Raw genomic sequence first — 20363 nt, 5'->3', positions numbered from 1 at the left:
CGGCCACCGGGCGGAGCCGAGCCTGTCCCTCTGCATGAGTGACATGCGAGGGCAGTGAAACCGAAAGTAGGCCTCCGGCGAAGCCGGGGCCTAAATTTGAGCGGCGCGGCCGGCGCGCAGGCACCATCGGCGCGGTTCTCAGGCGACAGCCAGAGAACCCGCCGGAAATGTCATAAAAACACATCAGAACACTCTCCCACAACAATAAAGTACAGGGACCCCCAATATATAAACGTCTCAGGTACTTAGCTTGCTGAGACGCCGGGTTCCAAGTCCCTGGGGATGAGTGCTCCGGTCCAGCAGGGTCCTGAAGGGCTGCGGATGGAGACCGGTCTCCTGCTAAGCATGGAGACCGTGCTGGCTCCCACTTCAAGCCAGAGCCCAGGAGGGATGGTGAAGGAGCGTGGCATGTAAGGCTCCAGCCTAGGAATCAACCTTACAACACCGCCGACACAGTGGGGTGAGAAGGGACATGCCGGGAGTCCAGACTTGGACCCGCTTTTCTTCAAACTCTTTCCAAAAATCAAAAATCAGATGAGAATGCATGTGTGGATGTATGCCTCCTGAACACAAAGCGATAAACTGGCTAGATCTGGTTCTCCAGGGGGTGTATAAGCTCAGAGGGAGGAGCTACACTTTTAAGTGTAGTTCTTTGTGTGTCCTCTGGAGGCAGAAGCTAAAACACCCATGGTCTGGGTCTCCCATAGGAACGATAAAGAAAAGCCCTGTATGAACATAGCCTTAAAGAGGTTGGCCATTTTTTTTTTTTAATTGATGGCCCATCCTAGGAATAGACCGTCAATATCTGATCGGTGGAGGTGCGACACCCGGTACCCCCCATGATGAGATGTTACTGGAAGTTCTCAGATGCCGCTAGAACACGGCGGTCCTCAAAACTATAGTACTGCAGACTCACATGAATAGAGGGTGGATATTCAGCATCCGGCCGCAGTCACTGTAGAAATGACGGAGCCGTGGTGTTCTGGCAGCATCTGAGAACTTCTGTTCGATGGCAGTAACATCTGATCGGCAGGGGTGCTGAGTGTTGCACACTCCCAGAGATCTGATGGTGTATCTTATGGAGTGGCCATGAAAAAAAAAAAAAAAAAAGTAGTGACCAACCCCTTTTACAACAAAATCGCAAGGAAAAAAAAAAATTGTTGATCAAAAAATGTTTGAGACCCGATTACACACATAATATTCCCTATCTGCAAAACATCATCATCAGCAATAGGGAGCTACTCACATAAGACTGGTGCTTCTGTTCACAGGGGAGGGATCATAGGTTCTGTAATCTCAAATGTCTCCACAATTTCCTTGAAGGAAAAATAAATATATATATATTACATACACATTATATATTTCACATTTTTGGAAGGCAGAATAAACATAAAACGGAAATTCAGGAATAGCTTTTTTATGCAATTCACAGTTTGTTAAAAGTGAACAGCTATATTTCGTGGTTGAGCACGATTAGAGCGATACCACATTAATATGTTTATTTTTTTAAGTTTTGCCTCTTTCATGCTGTTGGCAGGGTCCAACAGGCCACCATAGCTGACAGATCAGGAAGGTCATTTTTTGACTCCTGTCATGGCATCCATGAGGTCCTGTGATCACGTCATGAGGCACCCTCTGGCACAAAAACACACCCATGGCCAAAAAAACCGCACGTTGCCGTGTTTTAGGTGCTTTTTTGTCGCGTTTGGGTACGTTTTTGCTCCTGCGTTATTTTTAACATTGTCAATGGCAAAACGCAGGGAAAAACACACAAAAGAAGTGACATGCTGCTTCTTTTTTCTGCAACTGAAACTGCAGGCAAAAACAGAAGCAACAGGAATGGATAAGTGAGGTGGACATAATTTACCGGATGGAAAGAATTCTGGCCCAATCTCGTAATGAAGTGGAGACCACCGCTACGAAGTGGTTCCATTTTGAATCTTTCCTGACTAGTCCTGGTTTCTGTAACACGAAGTAGACTGTGACATGCACTCGTGAGAACAGAGTAATATTTTCCTGAGTGCTCTTCAATTATGGGTCTTGTACCGGACGGGTAGGGGTGTTCGTTGCATATCTCTCTCCTTCTCTATTCTTCTTCTTCTTCCTTCTTCACTCTTTCCTTCTCTCCTTTGTTCTTTTCTTAAGTGATTCCTGCCTCTGTGCTATAGATTGTTGATATTCATGGTACAATGATGCTATTTTCTCTATTTTTGCACATCAATGTTTGGAATTGCTTTTATTATGAAAACCAATAAAATGTTAAATCTTAAAAAAAACAGAAGCAACATGCGCACAGCCTTTCGGATTTCTCATAGACTTTGCTGGGGAAGGTCATACATGCAGTTTAGGACCACAAACTGTACCAAAAAAAGCAGCAAAAACGCAGCAAAAAAAAAAAAAAAGTAGCGTGCAAACAAGGCCTTAGGATGATTTTGACGCTGGCATAAATATCCTCACACCTGAACAATGAATCTTTGGCTTGTTCGTTAGCCAATTCCTAGGCTAGTCATAGGGGCCCAAAGTTGGGAATACTTATGCTTCAATTATCGGCCTGTCTAAGAGCAGCATTACTCCGGCAGGTTCTGGCCACCCATGACTGAATGGCAGCAATGTAATTTTACATCCTCCTTAGAGCAGTTCCCGGCAAAATCTGTAGCTCTCTCAGTAAAAGCTAGAAAGGTTCTCAAACCTTAAAGGGGTGGTTCACCCATATTTTTTATTGTCTAGTTTGATATTATATTGAGAAACAATGTTTCTATTAAATACCTTGTGTTGGCAATAGTGCCAGTGAGAGGCGCTATTGCAGACCGCTGTTCCCCGTCTAGTGACGTCACCGTCAAGTGCTGCACACGTCACATCTGTGCAGCCGGCTGCAGTCTTCCAGACTCACTGAGCCCATCTGCTCCCTGCTCCCCCTCCCTCCTCCCTCACAGCAGAACGCTGCAAGCAAGAGACGCGATGCGCTGTGCTGTGAGAGAGGAGGGTGCAGGGAGCAGATGGGCTCAGTGAGTCAGGAAGACTGCACTTGACGGTGATGTCACTGGAGCGGGAACATAGGTCTGCAATAGCGCCTCTCACAGGCACTATTGCCAACACAACGTATTTGAGAGAAGAAGGGAATTTTGTTTACTTACCGTAAATTCCTTTTCTTCTAGCTCCAATTGGGAGACCCAGACAATTGGGTGTATAGCTACTGCCTCCGGAGGCCGCACAAAGTACTACACTTAAAAGTGTAAGGCCCCTCCCCTTCTGGCTATACACCCCCCGTGGGAGCACGGGTCCCTCAGTTTTAGTGCAAAAGCAAGAAGGAGGAAAGCCAATAACTGTTTCAAAACAAATTCAATCCGATAAACAATATCGGAGAACTTAACTTATCAACATGAACAACATGTGCACCCGAAAAACAAATACCCTAAGAAAAAACAGGGCGGGTGCTGGGTCTCCCAATTGGAGCTAGAAGAAAAGGAATTTACGGTAAGTAAACAAAATTCCCTTCTTCTTTTTCGCTCCTAATTGGGAGACCCAGACAATTGGGATGTCCAAAAGCAGTCCCTGGGTGGGTAAAAGAATACCTCGTGATCGGGCTGTCAGGCAGCCCTTTTCTTACAGGTGGGCCACCGCCGCCTGAAGGACTTGTCTACCTAGGCTGGCATCCGCCGAAGCGTAGGTATGCACCTGATAATGCTTGGTAAAAGTGTGCAGACTCGACCAGGTAGCCGCCTGGCACACCTGCTGAGCCGTAGCCTGATGCCGTAATGCCCAGGACGCACCCACGGCTCTGGTAGAATGGGCCTTCAGTCCAGAAGGAATCGGAAGCCCAGCAGAACGGTAGGCGTGAAGAATTGGTTCCTTGATCCACCGCGCAAGGGTGGATTTGGAAGCTTGCGACCCTTTATGCTGACCAGCGACCAGGATAAAGAGTGCATCCGAACGGCGCAGAGGCGCCGTGCGGGAAATGTAGATCCTGAGTGCTCTCACCAGGTCCAACAGATGCAAACCCTTTTCAAATTGGTGAACTGGATGCGGACACAAAGATGGTAAAGTGATCTCCTGATTGAGATGAAAGGAAGATACCACCTTGGGAAGAAACTCTGGAATTGGACGCAGTACTACCTTGTCTTGGTGAAACACCAGGAAGGGAGATTTGCAAGATAACGCCGCCAGCTCTGACACTCTCCGAAGAGACGTGACCGCCACCAGAAAAGCCACTTTCTGTGAAAGCCGAGAAAAGGAAATCTCCTTCATAGGCTCGAAAGGCGGCTTCTGGAGAGCAATTAGAACCTTGTTCAGATCCCAGGGTTCCAATGGCCGCTTGTAAGGGGGAACGATATGACGGACCCCTTGCAGGAACGTGCGTACCTTAGTAAGTCGCGTCAGGCGCTTCTGAAAGAATACGGATAGCGCAGAGACTTGTCCTTTAAGGGAGCTAAGCGACAAACCTTTTTCCAACCCAGACTGCAGGAAGGAAAGAAAAATAGGCAATGCAAATGGCCAGGGAGAAACTCCCTGAGCAGAGCACCAAGATAAGAACCTCTTCCACGTTCTGTGGTAGATCTTGGCGGAGGATGGTTTCCTAGCCTGTCTCATGGTGGCAACAACATCATGAGATAAACCTGAGGTCCCTAGGATCCAGGACTCAATGGCCACACAGTCAGGTTCAGGGCCGCAGAATTCAGATGGAAAAACGGCCCTTGAGACAGCAAGTCTGGACGGCCCGGTAGTGCCCACGGTTGGCCTACCGTGAGATGCCACAGATCCGGGTACCACGACCTCCTTGGCCAGTCTGGAGCGACGAGAATGGCGCGACGGCAGTCGGACCTGATTTTGCGGAGCACTCTGGGCAACAATGCCAGAGGTGGGAACACATAAGGTAGTCGGAACTGCGACCAATCCTGAACTAAGGCGTCTGCCGCCAGAGCTCGGTGATCGTGAGACCGTGCCATGAAAACCGGGACCTTGTTGTTGTGCCGTGACGCCATCAGGTCGACGTCCGGCATCCCCCAGCGGCGACAGATCTCCTGAAACACGTCCGAGTGAAGGGACCATTCCCCTGCGTCCATGCCCTGGCGACTGAGAAAGTCTGCTTCCCAGTTTTCAACGCCTGGGATGTGAACTGCGGATATGGTGGATGCTGTGTTTTCCACCCACGTCAGAATCCGCCGGACTTCCTGAAAGGCTTGCCGGCTGCGTGTTCCCCCTTGGTGGTTGATGTACGCCACCGCTGTGGAATTGTCCGACTGAATCCGGATCTGCTTGCCTTCCAGCCACTGTTGGAAGGCTCGCAGAGCAAGATAGACTGCTCTGATTTCCAGAACATTGATCTGAAGGGTGGACTCTCTGTGAGTCCACGTACCCTGAGCCCTGTGGTGAAGAAACACTGCTCCCCACCCTGATAGGCTCGCATCTGTCGCGACCACCGCCCAGGATGGGGGTAGGAACGACTTTCCTTTTGACAATGAGGTGGGAAGACCACCATCGGAGAGAGTCCTTGGCTGCCTGAGAGAGGGAGACATCCCTGTCGAGGGACGTCGACTTCCCGTCCCATTGGCGGAGAATGTCCCATTGTAGAGGCCGCAGATGAAACTGCGCGAAAGGGACTGCTTCCATTGCTGTCACCATCTTCCCTAGGAAATGCATGAGGCGCCTCAAGGAGTGGGACTGGCTCTGCAGGAGAGATTGCACCCCTGTCTGCAGAGAGCACTGCTTGTCCAGTGGAAGCTTCACTATAGCTGAGAGAGTATGAAACTCCAAGCCAAGATATGTTAGTGATTGGGTCGGGGTTAGATTTAACTTTGAAAAGTTGATAATCCACCCGAAACTCTGGAGAGTCTTCAGTGCCACGTTCAGACTGTGTTGGCATGCCTCTTGAGAGGGTGCCTTTATAAGTAGATCGTCCAAAAACGGGATCCCGGAGTGACCCTGCGAGTGCAGGACAGCTACTACTGCTGCCATGACCTTGGTGAAGACCCGAGGGGCTGTTGCCAGCCCGAAAGGTAACGCTACGAACTGCAGGTGTTCGCTTTCTATAACGAAGCGTAGAAAACGCTGATGCCGCAATCGGCACGTGGAGATAAGCATCTTTGATGTCTATTGATGCTAGGAAATCTCCTTGAGACATTGAGGCTATGACGGAGCGTAGAGAATCCATCCGGAACCTCCTGGTTTTTACATGTTTGTTGAGCAACATTAGATCCAGGACGGGCCGAAAGGACCCGTCCTTCTTTGGCACCACAAACAGATTGGAGTAAAAACCGTGACCTTGTTCCTGAAGAGGAACGGAAGTCACCACTCCTTCCGCCTTTAGAGCGGCCACCGCCTGCAGCAGAGCATCGGCTCGGTCGGGCGGTGGGGAAGTTCTGAAAAAACGAGTTGGAGGACGAGAGCTGAACTCTATCCTGTACCCGTGAGACAGAATGTCCCTCACCCAACGGTCTTTGACCTGTGACAGCCATATGCCGCCAAAGCGGGAGAGCCTCCCACCGACCGAGGATGCGGAAAGAGGAGACTGAGAGTCATGAGGAAGCCGTCTTGGTAACGGTTCTGCCTGCTGTCTTTTTTGGGCGTGACTGAGTCCGCCAAGAATCTGAGCCTCTCTGATCCTTTTGAGTCCTTTTGGACGAGGAGAATTGGGACCTGCCTGAGCCTTGAAAGGACCGAAAACCAGACTGACCCCTCCTTTGTTGGGGCTTGTTGTGTCTGTGTTGAGGTAAGGATGAGTCCTTACCCTTGGAGTGTTTAATGATTTCATCTAAACGCTCCCCAAACAATCGGTCACGAGAAAAAGGCAAACTGGTTAAGCACTTCTTGGAAGCAGAATCTGCCTTCCATTCTCTCAACCACAGGGCTCTGCGCAAAACCACAGAGTTGGCCAACGCCACCGCCGTACGGCTCGTAGAGTCTAGGACAGCATTAATCGCGTAAGACGCGAATGCAGACATTTGAGAGGTCAATGGTGCCACCTGCGGAGCAGATGTACGTGTGACCGAGTCGACTTGTATAAGCCCAGCTGAAATAGCTTGGAGTGCCCATACGGCTGCGAAAGCTGGCGCCAACGACGCTCCAATAGCTTCATAGATGGATTTCAGCCAGAGCTCCAACTGCCTGTCAGTGGCATCTTTAAGTGCCGCTCCATCTTCTACTGCAACTAAAGATCTAGCTGCAAGCCTCGAGATTGGAGGGTCCACCTTGGGACACTGGGTCCAACCCTTGACCACGTCAGGGGGAAAAGGATAGCGTGTATCTTTAAGCCGTTTAGAAAACCGCTTCTCAGGATAAGCGTGGTGTTTCTGGATTGCATCTCTAAAGTCAGCGTGGTCCAGAAAAGTGCTTAATTTACGCTTGGGATATCTGAAATGGAATTTCTCATGCTGTGAAGCTGACTCCTCCGCAGGAGGAGCTGGCGGAGAAATATCTAACATCTTATTGATGGACGCTATAAGATCATTCACTATGGCGTCACCATCCGGTGTATCCAGATTGAGGGCGGTCCCAGGATCAGAATCCTGATCAGTTACATCCGCCTCATCACCCAAAGATTCGTCCCGCTGGGACCCTGACCAGTGAGACGAAGTTGAGGGCCCCTCATAACGAGCCCGCTTAGGTTGTCTGGGACTGTCGTCCGAGTCAGAGTCGTCACCCTGGGGTGCATGTGACACCCCCGGAGCTTGGAAGTGTTCCAGCTGAGGGGGACCAGGGAGCAATGATGCAACAGTGTCCATGGTCTGAGTTACTGGTCTAGACTGCAATGTTTCAAGAATCTTTGACATGGTCATAGACAATCTGTCAGCAAAAGCTGCAAACTCCGTTCCTGTCATCTGGACAGCATTCACAGGTGGTACACCCTGGGTCACGTCCAGCAGAGGCCCCGGCTGTGCAAGTGCCACAGGGGCCGAGCACTGCACACAATGGGGGTCAGTGGAACCTGCCGGTAGAGCAGCCCCACATGCGGTACAGGCAGCATATAATGTCTGTGCCTTGGCACCCTTGCGTTTAGCGGACGACATGCTGTTGCCTCCTTGTAATCTAGGAGGGTATATAGCCGAGAATCACCAGCGACTGTACAGTACAAAGTATTTGCAAACACAAAATACTCAGTATACAAACGGCACAAGTGGGGGTGAGCCCTTGAGGGCTGCTTACCGCCCGCTGAACAGCGGGTATGAGGCCGTAGAATCCCGTGTCTGGGTCTCCCAGTCTCCCCTCTGCAGCTCAGCGTGCAGGCAGGAATGGCTGCCGGCGTTCTGTGAAGAGGGGCGGACCGTGGGCGTGCCACAAACAAAAGTGCGGGAAACTGCGTCCTACTGTGCCTGGTGTGAGGGCTGGAGTATGTAAAAAAGACTCCAGCCCTCAGCGCTGATGCTCTGTACAGCGTCCCGCCCTCCTCCTGACTGGCAGGTGCGGAGGCGGGAACGAACGAACTAGGCCGCAAAAGCCGGGGACTGTAGTAATAAGCGCGGCCGTGATATATGCACGGTCAGCGCGGAAGTCCCCGGCGCACCACAAGTCCCAGCCGCGTCGCAGTCCCAGCGGCCGGCGCGACCGTTCCCCCTGAGTCTACCCACTCAGCTAAGCTGAAGTGAGGAAATGGCACAAGCGCAGCAGCGCTGTTGTCCCCGGAGCACTATCACACCCAGCAATGCTGCGGTGTGCGCGCGTATGCACGGGGACACAGAGTACCTTGACGGAGCAGGGCCATGTCCCTGACGATACTCAGCTCCATACCCAGCGGCTTCTCCAGGGGCTGCGGATGGAGCACGGTCTCAGTGCCTGGAGACCGGTAAAATCCCACTTCGCCCAGAGCCCTAATGGGGATGGGGAAGGAATCAGCATGTGGGCTCCAGCCTCCGTACCCGCAATGGGTACCTCAACCTTAACAAGCACCACCGACAGAAAGTGGGGTGAGAAGGGAGCATGCTGGGGGCCCTGTATGGGCCCTCTTTTCTTCCATCCGACATAGTCAGCAGCTGCTGCTGACTAAACAGTGGAGCTATGCGTGCGTGTCTGACCTCCTTCGCACAAAGCAAAAAACTGAGGGACCCGTGCTCCCACGGGGGGGGTGTATAGCCAGAAGGGGAGGGGCCTTACACTTTTAAGTGTAGTACTTTGTGCGGCCTCCGGAGGCAGTAGCTATACACCCAATTGTCTGGGTCTCCCAATTAGGAGCGAAAAAGAAACATTGTTTCTCAATATAATATTGAACTAGACAATAAAAAAAAGAGAATTTTGTTTACTTACCGTAAATTCTTTTTCTTGTAGTTCCGTATTGGGAGACCCAGACATTGGGTGTATAGCTTCTGCCTCCGGAGGACACACAAAGTACTACACTAAAAAGTGTAGCTCCTCCCTCTGAGCCTATACACCCCCTGGAGAACCAAATCTAGCCAGTTTAGTGCAAAAGCTGAAGGAGAATAGCCACCCACAAGTAAAAACAGAGCAAGAACCGGAACAACCGGAGCCTCTGTCCACGACAACAGCCGGTGAAAACACACGGAACAAGAAACTGCCAACAGGCAACAGGGAGGGTGCTGGGTCTCCCAATACGGAACTACAAGAAAAAGAATTTACGGTAAGTAACAAAATTCTCTTTTTCTTTATCGTTCCTATGGGAGACCCAGACATTGGGACGTCTCAAAGCAGTCCATGGGTGGGAATAAACGGAAAAAACTGAGAAGTAGGCAGAGCCTTACTTCACAAATGGGCGACAGCCGCCTGAAGGATGCGTCTGCCCAAGCTAGCATCTGCCGAAGCATGAGCATGCACTTGGCAGTGATTCGAGAAGGTATGCAGGCTAGTCCAAGTGGCAGCCTGACAGACTTGCTGAGCCGTAGCCTGGTGCCTGAAAGTCCAAGAGGCACCGACAGCTCTGGTCGAGTGTGCCTTGATCCCCGGCGGGGGAGGCACCTGAGAACCCTGGTAGGCATCTGAAATGGTCGACCTAATCCAACGGGCTAAGGTCGGCTTAGAAGCAGAGAGGCCCTTACGCCGACCTGTGGTTAGCACAAAAAGAGAGGTGCACCGCCTAAGAGCGGCGGTGAGAGACACATAGATCCGGAGCGCCCGCACCAGATCCAGAGTATGCAACGCCTTTTCAAAGCGATGAACAGGAGCCGGACAAAAGGAAGGCAGAGTAATGTCCTGGTTAAGGTGGAAAGGAGAAACCACCTTAGGGAGAAAGTCCGGGGTCGGACGGAGAACCACCTTGTCTTGATGAAAAACCAAAAAAGGTGACTCCGAAGAGAGCCAAATCAGAGACTCTCCTGAGGGAAGTTATGGCCACTAGAAAGACCACTTTCTGTGAAAGACGAAACAAAGGAACCTCCCTAAGAGACTCAAAGGGGGGTTTCTGCAAGGCCGTGAGGACTAAATTGAGGTCCCAGGGATCCAAGGGGTGCCGGTAAGGCGGAAGGATGTGAGACGCGCCCTGCATGAAGAAGGTGCGGACCTGAGCCAGCCGGGCGATACGCCGCTGGAACAGCACTGTCAGAGCCAAGACTTGTCCCTTGAGAGAATTGAGGGACAGTCCTAGCTGCAGACCGGACTGTAAAAAGGACAGAAGGGTCGGCAAGGAAAAAGGCCAAGGAGCATGGCCAGAAGAACGACACCAGGACAGGAAAATCTTCCAAGTCCTGTGATAGATCTTGGCCGAGGAAGACTTCCGAGCCAGAGTCATGGTGGAAATGACTTCAGGAGGAATACCAGAAGCAGTCAAGATCCAGGACTCAAGAGCCACGCCGTCAATCTGAGAGCCGCAGAATTCTGGCGGAAAAACGGACCTTGTGAGAGAAGGTCTGGACGGTCCGGAAGATGCCACGGCACCTCTACGGACAGATGGAGCAGGTCTGGGTACCAAGTTCGCCTGGGCCAGTCCGGAGCAATGAGGATGACCCGACGGCCCTCCATTCTGATCTTGCCCAGGACTCTGGGCAAGAGAGCTAGAGGGGGAAACACGTAGGACAGACGAAACTGGGACCAGTCTTGAACCAGAGCATCCGCTGCGAAGGCATGAGGATCGTGGGAGCGAGCCACGTAAACGGGAACCTTGTTGTTGTGACGGGATGCCATTAGGTCCACGTCCGGAGTGCCCCACTTGCGGCAGATTGACTGAAACACTGCCGGATGCAGGGACCACTCGCCACTGTCCACGGTTTGACGGCTGAGATAATCTGCCTCCCAGTTTTCCACGCCTGGGATGTGGACTGCGGATATGGTGGACTTGGAGTCCTCCGTCCATTGAAGGATACGTTGTACCTCCAACATTGTCAGGCGGCTGCGTGTCCCGCCTTGGTGATTGATGTAGGCAACCGCTGTCGCGTTGTCTGACTGGACTCGGATGTGCTTGCCCGCCAATAGATGGTGAAAGGCTAGGAGAGCCAGGAGCACGGCTCTGGTTTCCAGCACATTGATCGAGAGGGCTGACTCGGACGGAGTCCAAGTGCCCTGTGCTCGGTGGTGGAGACATACCGCTCCCCAGCCGGATAGACTGGCATCCGTGGTGAGAACCACCCAGAACGGAGCCAGGAAGGAGCGTCCCTGAGACAGAGAGAGGGGCCGAAGCCACCACTGAAGAGAACTCCTGGTCTGTGGCGACAGAGCCACCAACCTGTGCAAGGAGGAAGGCCGCTTGTCCCAACAGCGGAGAATGTCCAGCTGCAGAGGACGCAGATGGAACTGGGCAAAGGGAACAGCCTCCATTGACGCCACCGTCTGACCCAGCACCTGCATCAGGTGCCTGATGGAATAACGGCGGGGCCTCAGCAGAGAGCGCACCGCCAGTTGGAGGGACTGCTGTTTGATCAAGGGCAACTTCACGAGCGCCGGCAGAGTCTCGAACTGCATCCCTAGGTACGCGAGACTCTGGGTCGGAGTCAGAGTGGATTTGGGCAGATTTACCAGCCACCCGAATTGGGCTAGAGTGGCGAGAGTGAGCGAGACACTCCGCTGACAGTCTGCGCTGGATGAAGCCTTAATTAGAAGGTCGTCCAGGTAAGGGATCACTGCCAACCCCTGGAGGTGCAGAACCGCAATCACTGCTGCCATGACTTTGGTAAATACCCGAGGGGCCGTGGCTAACCCGAAGGGGAGAGCCACGAACTGGAAATGTTTCTCTCCGATTGCAAAACGTAGCCAACGCTGGTGAGAAACTGCAATTGGCACATGCAGATAGGCATCTCTGATGTCGATGGATGCCAGGAAATCCCCTTGGGTCATTGAGGCAATGACTGATCGCAGAGATTCCATGCGAAAATGCCGCACCTGAACATGCTTGTTGAGAAGCTTGAGATCCAGGATGGGCCGGAAGGAACCGTCCTTTTTGGGGACTAGGAAGAGATTTGAGTAGAAACCTCTGAACCGTTCCCGGGCGGGAACCGGTATAATTACTCCGTCGGCCTGCAAGGATGCCACGGCCTGAGAGAAGGCGGCGGCCTTGGAGCAGGGGGGAGTTGACAGAAAAAATCTGTTTGGCAGGCTGGAAGAGAATTCTATCCTGTAGCCGTGGGAGATGACATCCCGCACCCACTGATCAGAGACGTGTTGAAACCACGCGTCGCCAAAGTGGGAGAGCCTGCCACCGACTAAGGACGTTGCTGGCACGGACAGATAGTCAAGAGGAGGCTGCCTTAGTGGTAGCAGCTCCTGCGGTCTTCTGTGGAAGCGCCTTTGTGCGCCAGTTGGATTTTCGGTCCTTGGCTGAGTTAGAGGACGAGGCCGAGGGCTTAGAGGACGACCAGTTGGAGGAACGAAAGGAACGAAACCTCGACTGGTTCCTACCCTGGACAGGTTTCCTGGTTTTGGTTTGCGGCATGGAAGTACTCTTCCCGCCAGTAGCTTCCTTAATAATTTCATCCAGTTGTTCACCGAATAGCCTGGACCCAGCAAAAGGGAGCCCAGCAAGGTACTTCTTTGAAGAAGCATCTGCCTTCCACTCTCGGAGCCACAAGATCCTGCGGATAGCGAGGGAATTAGCCGAAGCCACCGCAGTGCGGTGAGAAGCCTCCAGCATGGCAGACATGGCATAGGACGAAAAAGCGGAAGCTTGGGAAGTTAAGGCAACCATTTCAGGCATAGATTCCCTGGAGAGGGAATGCATCTCCTCCAGAGAAGCAGAGATGGCTTTGAGAGCCCACACTGCTGCAAAAGATGGGGAGAACGAGGCCCCTGCCGCCTCATATACAGATTTGGCCAGAAGGTCAACCTGGCGGTCAGTGGAATCCTTAAGAGAGGTGCCATCAGCCACTGATACCACGTTCCGGGCTAAGAGTCTAGACACCGGGGGGTCTACCTTTGGTGAATGAGTCCACTCTTTGACCACCTCAGGTGGAAAGGGAAAACGGTCATCAGAGCCACGCTTCGGGAAGCGTTTGTCAGGACAGGCCCTAGGCTTGGACACAGCGGCCTGAAAACTGGAGTGGTTAAAGAACACACTCTTTGTCCTCTTAGGCAAGGTAAACTGGTGCTTTCCTGCCAGAGAGGGTTGCTCCTCTGATACTGGCGGATTGAGGTCCAGTACAGAATTAATGGACGCAATCAAGTCACTAACATCTGAGTCACTTTCGGACAGATCAATGGGGCACATGGAGGTAGCCTCCGAGCCCCCTGTAAAGGCATCCTCCTCGTCCTGCGAGTCAGCCTCTGAAACAGAGGCGCGGGACGAGGAAGGAGATGGAGTCCTGCGTCTCCTCTTAGGAGGACGGGGTCTGGGACCAGATGATGAATCCTCTGTGAGCTCCGCTGAGAGAGCCCTAGCAGCAGAGGCAACCTGTGAAGGGGGCTGATGCATGTTCAGCAAAGTCTGGAACAGCTGTCCCATGGAGTCAGCAAAAGACTGGGAGATAGACCTGGTTAAGGATTCTACCCAAGCCGGGGGTTCAGCCACAGGAGCAGGAGCAGCCTGAGAGACCACTGGGGGTGCGATTCCAGGCTGAGGCAATGTCAGGTTAGAGCAGGCATCACAATGTGGATAGGTGCTTGGTTCGGGCAGTATGAGCTTACATGCAGAGCATACTGAATACAGCTTTGGAGCCTTGCTCCTCGTGTGTGACATGCTGCTGAAGAGTGACCCCCAGAGAGTATATACAGAGGCCCACAACCAGAGGTTGTGGCTTACCAGACCGCTGGAGCGGTGTTGTGTGCCCTCCAGATCCCGAAGCCCGGACCCCCAAGCACCTCAGCAGGGATGCTGCAGCCAGTGATGATCGCAGAGAAAACACTGATAAAATGGCACCGGAGCGAGGAGAGGGGGCGGGGCTCACTCTGAGAGCGGGATCTGGAGGGCCAACTAGACTTACAGGGGAGGAGACATGAACTCAGTGAGGAGTGTCTCTCCCCTATGCAAACCAGCCGCTGGGCGGAGCCGCACTGTCCCTCTGCATGAATGACATGCGAGGGCAGTGAAATCGAAAGTAGGCCTCCGGCGAAGCCGGGGCCTAAATTTGAGCGATGCGGCCGGCGCGCAGGCACCATCGGCGCGGTTCTCAGGCGACAGCCAGAGAACCGGCTGGAAATGTCAGAAAACTCACTCAGCACACTCTCCCACCATAATAAAATACAGGGACCCCCAGAATATAAACGTCTCAGGTACTTAGCTTGCTGAGACGCAGGGTTCCAAGTCCCTGGGGGTGAGTGCTCCGTCCAGCAGGATCCTGAAGGGCTGCGGATGGAGACCGGTCTCCTGCAAGCATGGAGAACCGTGCTGGCTCCTACTTCAATCCAGAGCCCGAGGGATGGTGAAGGAGCGCGGCATGTAAGGCTCCAGCCTTGGAATCAACCTTAACAGCACCGCCGACACAGTGGGGTGAGAAGGGACATGCCGGGGGTCCAGGCTTGGACCCGCTTTTCTTCAAACTATTTCCAAAAATGAAAAATCAGATGAGAATGCATGTGTGGATGTATGCCTCCTGAACACAAAGCAATGAACTGGCTAGATTTGGTTCTCCAGGGGGTGTATAGGCTCAGAGGGAGGAGCTACACTTTTAAGTGTAGTACTTTGTGTGTCCTCCGGAGGCAGAAGCTATACACCCAATGTCTGGGTCTCCCATAGGAACGATAAAGAAATATGGGTGAACCACCCCTTTAATTCAGTAAAGTAAGATCTGTGCTCTTACCGTCCATTCCTGATGACTTAGACTGATGACACCTTGATATCTGGGCTGGTTATCTTTGTCAACCTGGGACTCACTTTCCTGAGCTATCGGCTCTAGTAAAAGAAAGCAGAAGAGAACTTTAGAGATGTACTGTGAGACCATGTAGAGAGTCCATATATCTATAACTAATAACAATAAATTCATTATTTTTGCAACAAAGACAATCATAATCAATGAGTCAGAGTTAATTTTGGGTGGAGCTGAAGCCGGTAGAAATGTTATGATTTAAACTTGCAGGAAATAAGTTGCTAACCCCCCCCCCAAAAAAAACGTGCTATTTTTCCATGCTTTTTTGGTCATGGCAATTGCGGAGGTTCAGGTGCTGTACTCCCACGATTGTCGCCGGGTCTCTGGCTGATGTTACAACTCTCACTGCCTGGAGCGGTGCCTGCGCCACTCCCGGCAGTTTAACCCCCTGAATACTGTCATCAATGTGATCACAGCATTCAGGAGGCAGGGGGAGGAGTCACTTACCCCTCCTTAGCGATCAATCCCTGCCATAGTAATCCAGGGTCATCACCATGATGACCCCAGGTTACTGAGGTAGGGATCACCTCACAGACCAAGGCACTTACGTCACCGGAGTTCCCTCTAGCAAGGTTTTACGGGAAAGAAAGCGAGGCCTAGGTGCAGGGAACCCCGTTGATGTCACAAGGTGAATCGAGTTCATGCCAGTGGATCACCGAGGCTTCCTGCACCTAGGCCTTGTGGTCTTTACCATGGAACCTTGCTGGAGGGAACTTCTGTGCTGTAGGTACCCTAGAGGCAAGGAGAAGTGAACAGAGTTCATATCGGTGCATCTACAGGAAACCCCGGTAATTCACCGGCATGAACTGAATTCACCTTGTGACGTCACCGGAGTTCCCTGCAGTAGGTCCCACGGTAAAGAGGCTGCAGAGAACCCCAGTGATTTAAAAAAAAAAAAAAAAGCACATAAGCACGCACAAAAAAGCAACATGGGTATTACACATGCGGTTTTTCCAGCCTTTTTCACTGACGCCATTAAAGTCAATTGGGAAAAAAAAGCAGAGAAAAAAAAAATGCAGAGACAATTGACATGCTGCTTCTTTTTTCAGCAACAGAAAAAGCAAGGAAAAAAAAAGCAACATGTGCACAGCAAGTCAGGATTCTCAGACTTTGCTGGATGCCTTTTCCTTGCTTTTATTGATTTAAAAAAAGCAAGGAAAAAACGCTAAAACAATGCCTTGTGGGCACAAGGCCTAACAGTGATGTTCGCTAATTTACTCTAGTAATCTGGTATTACTAATTATTGGCCATTTGTGAAGGAATCGTTGCTGAAGTTGGAGAGTAACAAAAGTAGGAGAGCCAGAACCTTCACTTAGTGACGCAACAGTCCAGGATTCACACATCAAGTATTGCAGCAACAGTGTCCGATATAGACTGCCTGTATAACAGATGACATCAACATATCCTAGGAAAATATCTGTGACTACAGCTATCCCAGGCCGACGAGCCAAACCTCTGACTGGTCATACATTTTATTGCATGGGCTTTTATAAATAAAGTTGTTCTCTGCTGATTGGTTACATTTTCCAGAAAGGATCATCCATGGAAATAAAGCAATAAACGAAGATACACTATCTCCTGGGCTTTGCTCCCTGCGAGTCCTGGAGGAATGATGTCACCGACCACCAGTGACCGGACGGCTGCATCCACAGACTGGCTGAGCGTGGAGTGGAGACCAGGGATTGGTGTATACAGAAGGTGAAATAAGTATCGAACAAGTCAGCAATATTCTAAGTAAATACAGATGAAACCAGACGTTTACATACACTATCTATAAAGACACATCTGCATGTTTTTCCCCATCGCTCTCTATAAAGACACATCTGCAGGTTTTTCCCTCCAAACTCTATAAAGACACATCTGTACGTTTTTCCCCATCGCTCTCTATAAAGACACATCTGCAGGATTTCCCTCCGCTCTCTATAGACACATCTACAGGTTTTCCCTCCACTCTCTATAAAGACACATCTGTATGTTTTTCCCCTTAGCGCTCTATAAAGACACGTCTGCATGTTTTTCTCACTATCTGACATGAAATCAGAATAAACCTTTCCCGTTTTAAGTCAATTAGAAACCAAAATTATTTATTTGCCAAAATAATGAGAGAGAGAAAGAGAAAGAGAAAGAATATCTTTTAAGACATTTTATTTCTTCCCGCAAAGTCAAAAGTTTCCATCCATTTCATTAGTATTTGGTACCATTGCCCTTACTCTGTATTACTTGGGTGAAACGTTTTGGATCTCCTTCCACAAGCTTCTCACAATTGTTGGTAGGAATTTGGGCCCATTCCTCCTGACAGAACTGGTGTAACTGAGCCATGTTTGTTGGTCGCTTTGCTCACCCTGGCGTTTTCACCTTTTGCCCATAAATGTTTGGATGCCATAATACACACCATGTTTTGGAGACGAATAAGCACTGCATATCACCCCGAAACACCATACCAACAGTGAAGTTTGGAGGTGGGAACATCATGGTGTGGGGCTGTTTTTTAGGATATGGCACTGGAAAACTTCAGAAAATTGAGGCAGCATGAATGGACAAATGTACCAAGACATTCTTGATAAAGATCTGCTGCCATCTACCAGGGTGGTGAAGATGAAACTAGGATGAACAATTCAGCAAGCCAAAGATCCCAAACACACAGCCAAGGACTTTTTCTTTCAGAGAAAGAAAAAGCTGCTAGTATGGCCAAGGCAATCACCTGACCTGAATCCAATAGAAAATGTATGGAAGGAACTAAAGCTCAGAGATCATAGAATGAGCCCACTGGAACCACTGGAACCATTCAGGATATGATGAGTGTTTGTATGGACTAAAATCACACCTGAGCAATGCATGCGATTATTTTCTACATACAGGAGGCGTCTTGAAGCGGTCATCAACAACAAAGGCTTCTGTACGAAGTATTAAGTACATTTCAGAAAGCGTGTTAAATACTTTTTCCCTGTGCCATTTCTCATTATTTCATTCACTAAATTTATGGACATATATGATACGATTTACTTTGCCTGTGTGGATTGGATGGGTTGTTACAGACATCTGGTGAGAAATTCATGTAAAATAGCACCTTTAGTAATATATTTACTTAGAAGTGTTCATATTTTTATTGGTGACGTGTTCAGAACTTATTTCACTCGCTGTAGTATTTGTGATTCTTTTGACCATGTCTCCCCTATGGCAAATAAAAAAATATCAATATTTATATTAAAAAAAAAAAAGTGTACCTTGTAGTGCAGAATTTTACCTTACCTATTATTGGTAATTTATCATGGTCAAGCATTATTCTTGCAAATCCATCCTTTATATATATATTAAAAAAAAAAAAAAGTTAGTTTATTACTTATGTTTGGTAAACTTTAGTCACGATTTAAGTACTGCAAAACAAGTAAAAGAAACCTCATACGGCAAAAAATTGGAGGCCTGTAATTACAATTTTTGACAATTTTACAAAGACTAGGCTACACCAGTGAAATTAATAGGAATTATAGATACCCAGGACTGGATGCTCCTACTTCAGCTTACACACCTTGTAGATGAATCTGCTCTTAGCTGAGGTATTGCCACAAAAATATGGTAAATCAACCCCCGTCCCTTCGTTCTCATACAACTGTATGTGTTGAGAAATAAGTGCATCTGTCTGTTCATAAATACATTACTGCAGTGTGCAGGGCTGATGTACCGTTTTTTTTGTTTTATAAGACGCACCCCAATTTTAGAAGGGGAAAATAGGGGAACGAAGGGAATTTTGTTTACTTACTGTAAATTCCTTTTCTTTTAGCTCCTATTGGGAGACCCAGACAATTGGGTGTATAGCTTCTGCCTCCGGAGGCCACACAAAGTATTACACTTAAAAGTGTAAACCCCTCCCCTCTGCCTATACACCCCCCCGTGCATCACGGGCTCCTCAGTTTTGGTGCAAAAGCAGGAAGGAGGAAACTTATAAATTGGTCTAAGGTAAATTCAATCCGAAGGATGTTCGGAGAACTGAAACCATGAACCCAGAACAATTCAACATGAACAACATGTGTACACAAAAGAACAACAGCCCGAAGGGTACAGGGGCGGGTGCTGGGTCTCCCAATAGGAGCTAGAAGAAAAGGAATTTACGGTAAGTAAACAAAATTCCCTTCTTTGTCGCTCCATTGGGAGACCCAGACAATTGGGACGTCCAAGAGCAGTCCCTGGGTGGGTAAAAGAATACCTCGATAAAAAGAGACGGAAAACGGCCCCCTCTTACAGGTGGGCAACCGCCGCCTGAAGGACTCGCCTACCTAGACAGGCGTCTCACGAAACACTATCAAGTGCATACCTATGCTTCGGCAAAGTGTGCAGACTAGACCACGTAGCTGCCTGACACACCTGCTGAGCCGTAGCCCGGTGCCGCAATGCCCAGGACGCACCCACGGCTCTGGTAGAAAGGGCTTTCAGCCCTGAAGGAAGCGGAAGCCCAGAAGAACGGTAGGCTTCGAGAATCGGTTCCTTGATCCACCGAGCCATGGTTGACTTGGAAGCCTGAGAGCCCTTACGCTGGCCAGCGACAAGGACAAAGAGCGCATTTGAACGACGCAGGGGCGCCGTGCGAGACACGTAGAGCCGGAGTGCTCTCAAAAGATCCAAAGAGTGCAAATCCTTTTCACACTGGTGAATTGGAATAGGGCAAAATGAAGGCAAGGAGATATCCTGATTGAGATGAAAAGGGGATACCACCTTAGGGAGAAATTCCGGGACCGGACGCAGAACCACCTTATCCTGGTGAAACACCAGGAAGGGGGCTTTGCATGACAGCGCTGCGAGCTCAGACACTCTCCGAAGTGATGTGACTGCCACTAGGAAGGCCACCTTCTGCGAAAGACGTGATAGAGAGACATCCTGCAGCGGCTCGAAAGGTGGTTTTTGAAGAGCCGTTAGAACCCTGTTAAGATCCCAGGGTTCCAGCGGACGCTTGTAAGGTGGGACTATGTGGCAAACTCCCTGCAGGAACGTGCGGACCTGCGGAAGCCTGGCTAGACGCTTTTGAAAAAACACGGAGAGCGCCGATACTTGGCCCTTGAGAGAGCCGAGTGACAAACCCTTGTCCATTCCAGATTGAAGGAATGAAAGAAAAGTGGGTAAGGCAAACGGCCATGGAGGAAAACCGTTGTTAGCGCACCAGGATAGGAAGATTTGCCAAGACCTGTAATAGATCTTGGCGGACGT

General features: G+C 50.2%; 1 protein-coding gene across 2 annotated transcripts in view; it reads right to left on the bottom strand.

Moving 5' to 3' along the window:
- The window catches only part of NSMCE4A (NSE4A component of SMC5/6 complex), a 126167-nt gene that overhangs the window by 15170 nt on the left and 90634 nt on the right, over positions 1–20363 (bottom strand). The window contains exons 8-10 of one of the 2 annotated variants that reach the window (XM_075352326.1): positions 18417–18465; positions 15102–15193; positions 1247–1316 (exon numbers count right to left, since the gene is read on the bottom strand). In XM_075352326.1, the coding sequence (XP_075208441.1) occupies positions 1266–1316; positions 15102–15193; positions 18417–18465 (192 nt within the window). In that variant the 3' untranslated portion in view covers positions 1247–1265. The remainder of the gene's footprint in view (positions 1–1246; positions 1317–15101; positions 15194–18416; positions 18466–20363) is intronic. The other variant, XM_075352327.1, reaches the window with a different exon arrangement.

This window comes from Anomaloglossus baeobatrachus, chromosome 5 (assembly GCF_048569485.1).
Source record: "Anomaloglossus baeobatrachus isolate aAnoBae1 chromosome 5, aAnoBae1.hap1, whole genome shotgun sequence".
NCBI lineage: Eukaryota > Metazoa > Chordata > Amphibia > Anura > Aromobatidae > Anomaloglossus > Anomaloglossus baeobatrachus.
The sequence above is the reverse complement of the archived record's forward strand: the minus strand, read 5'-3'. Positions and strand labels throughout refer to the sequence as shown.